This window comes from Hoplias malabaricus, chromosome X1, assembly GCF_029633855.1.
Source record: "Hoplias malabaricus isolate fHopMal1 chromosome X1, fHopMal1.hap1, whole genome shotgun sequence".
NCBI classification, from domain to species: Eukaryota; Metazoa; Chordata; class Actinopteri; order Characiformes; family Erythrinidae; genus Hoplias; species Hoplias malabaricus.
The window spans coordinates 1,796,383-1,808,047 of record NC_089818.1 but is presented as its reverse complement, the minus strand read 5'-3'; the positions used below and the strand labels follow the sequence as shown (position 1 = coordinate 1,808,047).

Sequence of the window (11,665 nt, the reverse complement as noted above, 5' to 3'; positions counted from 1 at the left end):
TACAACATGCAACATATACCACCCTGCTCTGTATGGTTGTCTAATGGGGTCATGACCCTCAAATTTGATTCATATAGTGCTTTCATGACAGAAGTCATCACAGAGCAGCTTTACAGAGATATGGGTCCAAGCCTCCTATGAGCGAGCCAGGGGCGACTGTGGCAAAGGAAAACACCCTCAGCGCACAAGGAAGAGACCTTAGGAACAAAGGAAGCAAGACTCTAACCTAGACTAACCTAGGAAGCAAGACTAACTAACCAATCCTCTTAGGGGCAAAATACAACACAGAACAGAAGTAAAAGTGAACTGACAGAGATGGTGAGTTATAGCAAAATGGAGGTAAATATTAGTGATGAACATGTGAGAGGGAGCAGGAGGTGGTCAGTGATTGTGGAGGGGATAAAAGCAGGTGCTAAGACGCTGTGGGTGAGACAGGGCCACGACCTTGTACCAAACATAGGGTGAAAACGGGCTAACAAAGTATGCTGAGTAAAGAGTGAACCAATATGGAACGTACGTGGCCACCAGGGGGCGCTGTGAATAAAAGCCGTAGAAAGCTCGCTGTTGAATCGTGTGTCTGCGCATGCGCTGCTGACGCTGCTGCCCATGTGGATTCGCTCCTTTTCCGGCGGTGTGCGCTCGAGGCTCAGCTGCGTTCGAGGATGGCGCTGTACAACTTCAAAAAGATTACGGTGGTCCCCACCGCCAAGGTAGGCTTGTGCACCACACGCTAGGCGAGACCCCGGTGTGTCCCGTGCTCGGTGTTTAAAGCGTTAGTGAGGTGTTTTTAGTGAGAGTTCACGGCTGAACCGGTGTCTCGCGGGACACGTGTGCGACCCTGTACCGAGTTAAAGAGCTAATGCAGCTACAGGCGCACACTGAGGCTTTAAAACATGGATTTAAATTATTTTCTTTAAATAAGTCGTGGAGGCTGTTTCTCAGAACAACAGAAATGAGTTAGCTGGATCGTTTAAACCCAGAGGACTTGTTTGAGGAGATTTGTCCTCAGCTGTTATATGTTTATCATAAATGTTTAATAATTATAAACATAATGACTTAAGACTTATCTTGTCTATCATGTCTAATTTGCCTTTTATAACTAAGACCACCTGGTGTTAAATGTGAGCATTGAATGTGGAGGTCTGTGTTGTCATTTACAGAGCACAGGGTTTGTTCGCCTCTGAATGGTTCAACATTTTAATATAATCCCAGATCAAACACAAGATTACTGTAGTGTTGTTTTTAATACTTTATTGTATTATTTTACCACTATGTAACATCTGTATATTATTCCCTGCTCCAGTCTTTTCTCTACTGCGCTGCTATAACACAGTTTCCCCTCAGGGGTGAATAAAGTGATCTCTGTCTGTATATCTATCTAAACCATGAATGGGTAAAGTACAGTGGGATATTTTGATGGTTGGGATATTCTAACCAGCAAGTAAACAGATGAAATGTGTGTGAGGAAAAAGGACAAGAGTCGAGCCGTGATGATCAGGATCTCAAATGGCAGGTCGTATGGTATGTTATCACTGTGAATATTACCTGTCAAAAGTGGACCAAGGAAATGCAGCCTTTAAACAGGCATCAGTGTCACGGGAGGAGACACAGCCCCATTCTCAGCTCGCTGTCATGCAGTGTGTACTACTCTTTAGAGCCGACCCTGACGGTTTCAGCAGCGTGTGACACTGTAACTCTTCTCTGGAATTAGACCCGGCAGGCCTTCGCTCACCACATGGATGAGTGTGTTTTGGACAGACATGAGCCTGTCAACGGTTCAACGCTTGTCCTGATTTGGACCATTTTCGTTTAGCTGCAAACCACTGTGTACCAGGAACACCCCACAACACCTGCCATTGTGGACCTTCTCTGACAAATACTGAGTTTTTGTTTTTTTTTTAAAACGGCTCAGATCATGATCATCGCTTTCCAAAGGAAAACGCATCTGTTTTTGTCGGTTTTTACTTTTTACAACAACATTTGAACACGGCAGCTGTTCTTCACATCGTGTGCACATATTTCATGATGAATCGACCGATAAAAAGTCTCAATTTAATTGAAAGTATTTTACATTGACTTTCATTAAAAGATTTTATTCCCTCTCAGGTAAAGTTACTATTTTTGAGATGTCTCTGGACATCAACACTGTGCTTGCACATTTTTCCTGCTTCCAACACATCAGCTTCACAGGCTGATGACTAACTTGCTGTCTTTTACATCCCAACCCTCTACGGGTGCCATAGCAACCAGTGATGTACCGCTCCACATTTTTTCAGTTCAGATCTAATTCAGAAACACGGATACACCCAACTGCTGATACGATACAGATTTGTAATTCAGCAGCTCGTTTTACTTTATTTTAATTATTGTTGATAGTTGTGTTTAAAGGTCCATAATGAGGCTGAAATAGACTGCACAGCACAAATATATACACAAGTGTAGGGGATTTTGGTCAGCATTTACACCAGCAGCGTTGTCCAAAATACTCTCAAAGACATGAAAACGCAAAACATCTCATTCTATTAGTTTCTCTCTGTTTATGTTCTGGAGTAAGAATTTGGATCCGCCCTGTCCACCTGATGTCCAATAAGTGAATGATGTCATTATCAGACCCGATATAAGATTGGGCTCCTCTCTAATAGCAACCAGACGATCTGTGCCTTTCTCGGTGTCTTTAATCTTGTAGCTGATCATTTTCCGTAAATCGTAACGAGAAAATGTTGGATAATTATGACCCACAGTCTCAAGGCAATCACGAGAGCCGGCCTTTTCTTATTATTAGATTAATACTTAGTCAAAGTTATTAGCTGCTGAATCGCTGAGAAAGTTATTGATTTTCTGGCATTGTCTCCTGTCTGTGCCACAAAGTTGTGAGTAGGATGTTGAATGAAATCCAGTGTAAGTATCTAATGTATTTATTGGGATTTTTTTTTGTTCTCCTATTTTTTTCAGGACTTCATTGACCTGACTCTGTCTAAAACCCAGAGGAAGACCCCCACAGTGATACACAAACACTACCAGATTCACCGCATCAGGCATTTCTACATGCGCAAGGTCAAGTTCACACAGCAGAACTACCATGATCGTCTCACGCAGATTCTCACCGACTTCCCCAAACTTGATGTGAGTCTCCTTCACATCCTTTACTCTGGTGTTTCTTCAACCGTTGTGCTTTTATAGAACAGAAATGGAGCACACGTTATACACAGGAAACTACAGACGACTGTCGTTTAACACTCAATGAAAATGTAAAAGCTGGTGTGACTGGTTGGTTTTTGGTTTAGTATTGTCATATTTCTCCTTCTTTCTGACACTCCTTTGTTACTCCCCCTACTTCCTCCTCTCTTTTAGGATATCCACCCCTTCTACGCTGACCTGATGAACGTATTGTACGATAAAGACCATTACAAGTTGGCCCTGGGTCAGATCAACATTGCCAAGAACCTAATTGACAAGTAAGGGTTCTGTCACGTTTGAGGGGAGATGTCTGACTATTGTAGCAAATCCATCCTGAATTAGTCTGTGTGAATTAGTGTTGTACATACATAATTGTGTGTGTGTGTGTGTGTTTGTGCAGTGTGGCTAAAGACTATGTGCGTCTGATGAAGTATGGGGACTCATTATATCGCTGTAAACAGCTGAAGAGAGCCGCACTCGGCCGAATGTGCACCATCTTAAAGAGACAGAAACAGAGTCTGGAGTATCTGGAACAAGGTAAACAGTCTCTAAGAATAGCCCAGAAAATATGTAGAGATGAGAAATAAGTACTGAGCTGCAGTGTTTTATGATTTTCAGTTCGACAACATCTCTCTCGTCTGCCCACCATTGACCCGAACACCAGAACTCTGCTGCTCTGTGGATACCCCAACGTTGGCAAATCCAGCTTCATCAACAAGGTGTGTGATAAAACTGATTGACCACGAAGTTCACCAGAAAATAAAAAATGAACCAAAGCTTTCAAATGCAATATACCTTTAATTTAATATCCGTCCCACAGTTCCTACCAGAAAAATCAGCTTTATTGTTTAAAGGCAGCGCATACAATTCTGGGGAACTACTGTCCTCACAGCAGCAAAAGAAAAAAAAAAAGACTACCCCTCCTCGTTCATCTGTCTCCTATACTGTCTCCAGAGGTTTTACTAGTTTTTCACTAAGCGACACGCTATGGACACTGCATCGTATCTGCTCAGTGCGGCACAGCGCGCTTTTCCACTCACACAGCTCCCCTGCAAAACTGTTGAGTCGAATAAAACCAGATGTGATCTCTGCTGTTGCTTGTAGATACTACAGAAGGCGAGTTTGTGCTGGACGCCTGGATTTTGTTATAATTGACGAGTCTTTCTGGCCAATCAGCGCTCTGCGAAGTTTACGCGTCGTTTAGTGTCTGCTCTGCTCGCTTCAAACAGGCAGCGAGCACCGTTCCACGTATCAAGAACAAGATTTGCCTAGTGGAAAAGCAAAAAGGCAGAGTCGATATTCTGCTGCTGCTTTCATGAAATATTATGAAAATGTCTTGTGTGCGTAGGTGACCAGAGCAGACGTGGAGGTGCAGCCCTACGCCTTCACGACCAAGTCTCTGTTTGTGGGACACATGGACTACAAATATCTGCGCTGGCAGGTGAGTGTGATACTCCTTCATAGCGGTTCTATGACACATCTTGCACATGCAGACAATCTGCAGGACAAGCACTGTGATAAAATGGGTCAAAACGTTTATAGACGCATTTATACTTGGTGTGTTCAGCTGCAGAAAGCTGCACTCCTTGTAGAAATGGTGTGTGTACAATCTCTCTGTAGAAAACATCAAATTAAATTGGTGCTTGTACTGCCCCCCCCCCCCCAGAGACGTGCTCTCTACTGTTCTCTCATGTGAAAAAACTCTCAATGCATTTGGGAGAAGTTGGAGTGGTGTTTATCGTCCAGAACTAATGATGCAACAGCAGCATCCGACCTCACAAATTTTTGTTTTGTTTATGAACGACGTCAAACATTAACAGCAGTGTTTCATTATCTACTATAAATCTTTCCATAGAGAGTAGAGACTGTAGTAGAGGAACACACTCCTGGTCAGTAGCCTTCATTTCTGAAGAAAAGTTGGATGACTTCATTACGTGTGTCTGTGTGTGTGTAGGTAGTGGACACCCCTGGTATTCTGGACCATCCTCTGGAGGAGAGGAACACTATAGAAATGCAGGCGATCACAGCTCTGGCTCATCTTAGAGCAGCTGTCTTGTATGTGATGGACCCCTCAGAACAGTGTGGATACACACTCTCACAGCAGCTGGAGCTGTTTAACAACATCAGACCATTATTCACCAACAAGGTATACACACACACACACACAAAGTGGGTACAACATAGACAGTTAGTTTACCTCTCTCTCTCTCTCTCTCTCTCTCATATACAAACAAAATGGAACACACATCTACAGTGTGTTATTTCCCTTTTTAATACACCAACACCTGACAAATGAAAGGTTCACTAGTTAAAAAGAAAATTATTCTGGAATTGGGAATATAGGAGTTCACCAACACTATTGTTTGTTGCCTTTTGACCCATGATTGTAGCCTCTGATCGTCGTGGCCAATAAATGTGATGTGAAGAAAGTCAGTGAGCTGTCAGAGGAGAACCAGGTGGGTTTAACATTCTGCTTAAACCTTGTCAGACTGAAATATCTTACTTTTTAAACCCAGCGAAATGAGCAAATCTGTCTTTTTAATCATAAGTCAAATGTGTGTGTGTGTCTGTGTAGAAGATATTTGCGGATCTCTTGTCTGAGGGAATTCCAGTGATCGAGACAAGCACTCTTACAGAAGAGGGAGTGATGCAAGTCAAAACACAGGTGAGATCTGTCTCTGGCAGGCATTCAGGTAGAAATTTAATTTTAGAGCAAGAAAATTCAAATTGTTTCTTTATGGCTTTTGCAAATCGGAGCAAATGCTGCATTTGTGGCTGATATTGGTTTTAAGGCAGTTAAATATGTTCAAAATGAAGTGTTTGAATTAACATTTAATGCTGCTTCTGCTAATTTTTCAGGCATGTGATAGTCTGCTATCTCACCGTGTCGACACCAAGATGAAGGGCAAGAAAGTCCATGACATTTTGAACAGACTCCACCTCGCTGTTCCTACCAAAAGAGATGAGAAGGTACAAAGAAACACATGCACACCTTTTAATATGAACCAGGACAAGTGAATGAACTTCAACTGTGAAATGAGACAAAAACTAGTGTACAGTAAAGCGTTGGTGAAGGTCAGAGGACCAGATGAAACACAAACGTCTGACTGTTCAGTGGGAGGAATGTAGGGCTGCAACTAATGATTATTTTGATAATTGATTAATCTGTCGATTATTTTTTTCGATTAACCGATTATTAATCGGATAAAAAGGAAGACAAGCCAAATTTGGTTTCCTGTCTGTTACTAGCATATACAGGACACCATCAGTAAGAACAGCTGCTTGCTGTGGTGTGCAGATCTTCTTCAAAACATAGGCAGCAATGCTGGGCTGTTTATCTGAGGGGAGAGAGAAAGTGTAGATATGAACATACATCTTTTTTAAGTTAATAACTACTAAAATTGAAATGACATAAATGGATATTGGGTGATGCTGCCATGTGCTGAGAATAAAAGGGAAATTCAACTAACACATATGATCAGATATGGTTAAGATATTTAAGATTTTAGAGAAATAATGTTGTAATTGTATAAGGAACACACAACCTGCCATTATTAAAAATTAGTGTTTACATGAAGAATTAACCCAACCGTTACATTAATTTTATATTTATCAATATTTAACACAGTGTATGTAATGTAATATACACTTGGCTGTGATGCTCAAACACTAACACGCAGCGCCAGTCAGAAAAGACCTTGAAAAAGACTTTAAATATATTATTTAAAAAATGTTTGGATTTTTAATTTTTTTTAAACTCTGAATGTAACTGCCGCCACATTTAAGGTGGAACAGGTGGAGCAGGCTCTAGTGACACTGAGTGAGAGGAAAAAAAATAGAACTTGGCGCTAACGTTAGCTTGGGGGGGATGCTAAGGCTTGTTCGCTAAACGCGAGTGTAATATCAATGTACTAAGAAAAACAAATGTTTAACTACTCTAGCAGGCTCTAGTAACATTGAGTGAGAGGAAAAAGTAGAATTAATTTACTATACTTAATCTCTTTCTCACATAGCTCCAACAGGCTTCATTTTCAGGTGCTCATGCAGTGATGTTGTGCTGCCGTGCCATGTGAGATCAGCTGTGCACATTTTGCACCTAACGCTGTTCCTTGAAGGCGTTAATGTAAAGTGCTCCCATACTTTTGAGGACTTGCATTTTTCTCTGCGCTTGTGCTAACATTATCCTCTGCTGTGACCGCCTTTTTTCAAGCCCTTCATCCAGAGTTCATGTGTAGCAACTGTACCTATGTGTATAATAACTTAGACCCAACTAATCGATTATTAAATTAGTTGCAAACTATTTAAACACTCGATTTTAATCGATTTAATCGATTAGTTGTTGCAGCCCTAGAGGAATGTAAGAAATGGTCTTGAAAAAAATCTCCTGGAAAAAGGTGGCATGCTCCCTTCAGGTGGGGGGTGAGAACCTACCCTAAATGAAGGAGTCTCTGGGTCTTGTTCATGAGTGTGTGTAAAAGGGATTGAATGTAGGTTGGGTGCAGCGTCTGCAGTGATGTGGCCGCTGTACCGGACTGTCCTGGTGAAGAGAGAGCTGAGCCGTGAAGCAAAGATTTAACTTGGCAGTCAGTCTTCGTGACCACAAGCGAGAGTGGGTAATGACTGAAAGAACGAGAGCACGGCCAAAAGGTTGTTGGGCGTACTCTCCATAAACGGGTGAGGAGCTCAGTGATTAGGGAGGAACTCAGAGTAGAGTCGCTACTCCTTTGTGTTCAGGTGGTTCAGAAATCCGTTGATGCCTCCTGGACGCTTCTTACTGGAGGTACACCAGGTACATTCCACCCAGAAGGTGGCCCCGGGTTAGACCCAGGACATGATGGAAGGATTATATCTGCCAGATAGTGATCCCCCAGAAGGAGCTGATGGATGTTGTGGGGTACAGAGGAGCTTGGGCTTCTTTACTCGCTCTGTTGCCACCGCGACCCTGATAGGGATTAAGCAGAAAAAATGATGATCATTATTCTTTGGCATTTTAATAACTTGAATCTTGCTGTTTGTATTCAAGCTAAAGCTTCCTGATGTAACTGTGTTTTAGGAAAGACCTCCATTCATCCCGGAGGGGGCAGGACTTCGCAGGAAGACGATGGAAGTTGACACTCCCAAGCGCAAACTGGAGAGAGATCTGGAAGTAGAGCTTGGAGACGATTATACGCTTGACCTACAGAGTAAATCCACACACACAGACACACACACCCCTATCAGCTTCTTATGTGGTTTCATTTTAAGTCAGATAACAAGAAATAGTACTTTTTATAACAGTAAATAACTGTGTATAGAATACTGGGATCTAATGAATGCTGAAGAAAAGACTGATAAGATTCCTGAGGTCTGGGAAGGACACAACATTGCAGACTACATTGACCCTGACATCATGAAGGTAAGAGCAGTCTAAGTCCTTGCAGATCATTTAATTCTATAATATCTGAACTGCTTGGAAGGGAGAGCTGAGGAGTGACAGCAGTCCTTCGCTTAATCTGAGCATTTCTGAATAGTGTGCTTTGTATGTGATCTCTTTCTGCAGCGATTGGGCGAACTGGAAAAGGAGGAGGAGCTCCGTGAGAAGGCGGGAGAGTACGACTCTGATGAAGAGAGTGAGGATGAGGAGATGCAGGAGATCCGTAAGCTGGCCGGACAGATCCGAGAGAAGAGGAAGCTGAAGATCCTGGAGTCAAAGGAGAAAAATGTTCATGGACCCAGATTACCCAGAACAGCCAAAAAGGTCTGTCTAATAGAACTGGCCTTCTCTGGGTCCGAGTTAACATTAGGAACGTCCACTGATCACTGATTCATTCCTAATTCAAACCCAGCCTAAATCCAGGAGTCCTAGAGAGAGCACAATGGGCCTCACTTTAGATGAGTAAGATGGCCCCCCCTCTCCCCACCCTCTTTGAGGTTCTGTCCTTTTTCTGGAGCTTCTTTAACTCCACACGCCCATGCACACCATCACCATTCGCACGGAAGAACCTCCTACTCTCTGGTTCCTGCTGAGGACAAACTTTTCTGATTCAGGAACCAATTTATTTTGGTAGAAACGCACCAAAATTTTGTTAACGGGTTCACATTGGTGGAAAGAGGCTGACGGTCTTTGCTATGACTAAGTGGCGCCTGACAGCAGTGACATTTCGTGCTTGGGTTTAATATCCAGAGTTTCGGAAATGGAATCTCTTCTTGATTTTTCAAGAGGCTCTATTTTATTGTTTAAACAGGGAGGGCATTTACTTAAAATGAAGTATTTGAAGATTCATAAAGGGATTTTCATCTTACATCAATAGTCATAGAATACAAAAAATTCAATTTTAATTTTAAATGCAGACTGGAAAGACCAATTGGTGGAACCTGTGTTGGGGGGCTGCTGGTCTAAAACATGCCTTTGACTCAGATGAAAAACCAGTGAAAGGAATTGATTGGCTGTTGATGTGCTGTGCTTGTGTCTGAGTGGTTACTGTGTGTCATGTTAAATTTTGCTGTTGTTGGGTGCAGGTGGAGAGGTCCACATTGGAGAAGGAGATGGGGGATCTCGGTTTGGACATGTCAGAAAAAGATAACGTAAGATATCATTTGTGTTGTCTTTTTCTAAGTGCTTGTGTGTGTGTGTATGTGTAATATTTTAACCCTTGCCCTGTTCTCTGTACAGAGTCATTATGTCCAGCAGGCCCGCTCACGGTCATTGGTCAGAAAGAGGAAGAGGGAGGCTTCTGCTCCACCCACTTCTCGCACTCGCAGCCAGAGTGCTTCGAGAACTCCACGAGACCAGTCAGGAGTCAGAGATGCAAAGGTCCTGCCACTGTCTCTTTTCTGTACACTTCTTTGGGCTGTTACCAAAAATACATCATTATCACTGGTTAAAGTCAGTCTGAAATCTAAATGGACCTGTTGTTTATTTTGTTGGTTCATGTCCTCAGAGGTATTAAGCACAGTTCAAATGAATGCGGGTCATTTAGGGACCTGGCACTGTGGGTTTTAAACTACATTTGGACTTTAAAGCCTCCATCCAGAAGATTAATCTGTGAAAATGCTGAGTTTAAATGGGCCGGTGAAATTGTAACATTAAAACTGAAACTAATTCAAGTAGAACAGTATCAGTTTATGTCCAGCAGGGGGCACTGACATTGTTTCACTTGGAATTTTCTAACAGCTGTTATGCAGCATGTATCTAACTGTACTTGTCTTTTATGGACAGTTTAGGATATTTTTTTTCCCCACTGTAAACTGGAGTTTCCAGTTAATGCAGAAACCGTGTGTGTTGCAGTCAAAGCTAAAATTAATGCCAAAAGCTCATCCATGCAGACAGTACTGGTAAACAGTGGGGTAGGGGGTTTGTTAATGACATGCTTTATGATCATTATACAGCCGTACAGTGACATCTAACCTCTGAATTTAACCCCGCGTGGCAGTGAACACACCCCAGAGCAGCGGTTCTCAGCACTCGGGATCGTTTTTGGGGGTTCAGCCATGGATGTTCCCACCGGTCGTGGAGATCCGACCAGCAACCTTCCAGTACCAAGTCTGGTCCGCTAACCCTTAGGCCGTGACTGTCTCTGATTGGTCGTAGTGTGAAAAATCTGACATTTTATAGAAGCTTGAAATTTTTGGTTAAAAGTTTATGGACGTTTTTCAGTGTTCCCTTTGGAGTGTGTTGCTTAAAAAAAAAAGTGGATGCTTACTGACCAAATATAATTACTTACATCCCAAAACCTCTGAACTGGACTAAAGTGTAGACCAGCATTCTGTCACTCAGCAGTAAACTTATACTGGACCTGAATTATCTGGTATACAACAGAGAAGATAATCGCTCTGCCTCTGTCATAAGTTCTTAAATTTTCTTCTCCCACTCTCCCTCTCCAGATGATGAAGAAGGTGAAGATGATGATGAAGTCGTCTCAGAAGGGGATGAACAAAGAGGGGAGGAAGGGCGAATCGGACAGGCACATTTTCAACCTGAGACCCAAACACCTCCTCGCAGGAAAGAGGAAGTCTGGCAGCACCAGTCGACGATAAACACACTTCTTTATAAACTGATCAATGTCCCTGACTTATCTCATACTCGGTGTAGTCCTGGATTCAGTGTGGCCCTTCAGTGTAAGTGATGTAATGAGGCAGATATATACTTGTATTTGCATTGCCTTATTGATGTTGGTTGATGGAGCGAAAGGAATGGACAGTAATGAGGAGAGGTGATGTAGTTGTGTAATGAGTACACTGATAAAATGCAGTTGTCTGTGCCATCTTCAGTATTTCTAAGTTGACTCTGGTGTGTGCTCATGCTGGTCGACAACAGGAATATCACAGTGAAATTACTGACTCTAAATCTTGAGTAAAACTCGATTTAAGGGCTCCTCGGTTTTGCAGCCGTTCAATACGAAGCACAGCCAACTGCTAAATTGAAATGAAAATAAAATCAAAATACAAAATGCTTTAGCTGCCATTTTTTCCACCACACAATATGCTGGTTAAATCCAAATGAAATAAA

General features: G+C 42.4%; 1 protein-coding gene across 1 annotated transcript; it reads left to right on the top strand.

The window, feature by feature from the left end:
* The first annotated feature begins 558 nt into the window (after positions 1-558).
* On the top strand, positions 559-11,606 carry LOC136675655 (GTP-binding protein 4-like). Its single transcript, XM_066652340.1, has 16 exons — positions 559-710; positions 2,953-3,123; positions 3,352-3,455; positions 3,578-3,714; positions 3,796-3,896; positions 4,526-4,618; positions 5,132-5,323; positions 5,568-5,633; positions 5,753-5,842; positions 6,037-6,147; positions 8,231-8,360; positions 8,472-8,572; positions 8,717-8,914; positions 9,676-9,741; positions 9,830-9,970; positions 11,041-11,606. Exons 1-16 carry the CDS (start codon positions 663-665, stop codon positions 11,191-11,193), a joined length of 1,902 nt encoding a protein of 633 aa, XP_066508437.1. The 5' UTR covers positions 559-662; the 3' UTR covers positions 11,194-11,606.
* Positions 11,607-11,665: the final 59 nt, after the last annotated feature.

Coding starts and splice junctions, on each gene's coding strand:
- LOC136675655 (XM_066652340.1), top strand. CDS start 663: ATGGCGCTGTACAACTTCAAAAAGATTACGGTGGTCCCCACCGCCAAG. Junction 6,148..8,230: donor CTACCAAAAGAGATGAGAAG/GTACAAAGAAAC, acceptor ACTGTGTTTTAG/GAAAGACCTCCATTCATCCC. Junction 8,573..8,716: donor TTGACCCTGACATCATGAAG/GTAAGAGCAGTC, acceptor CTCTTTCTGCAG/CGATTGGGCGAACTGGAAAA.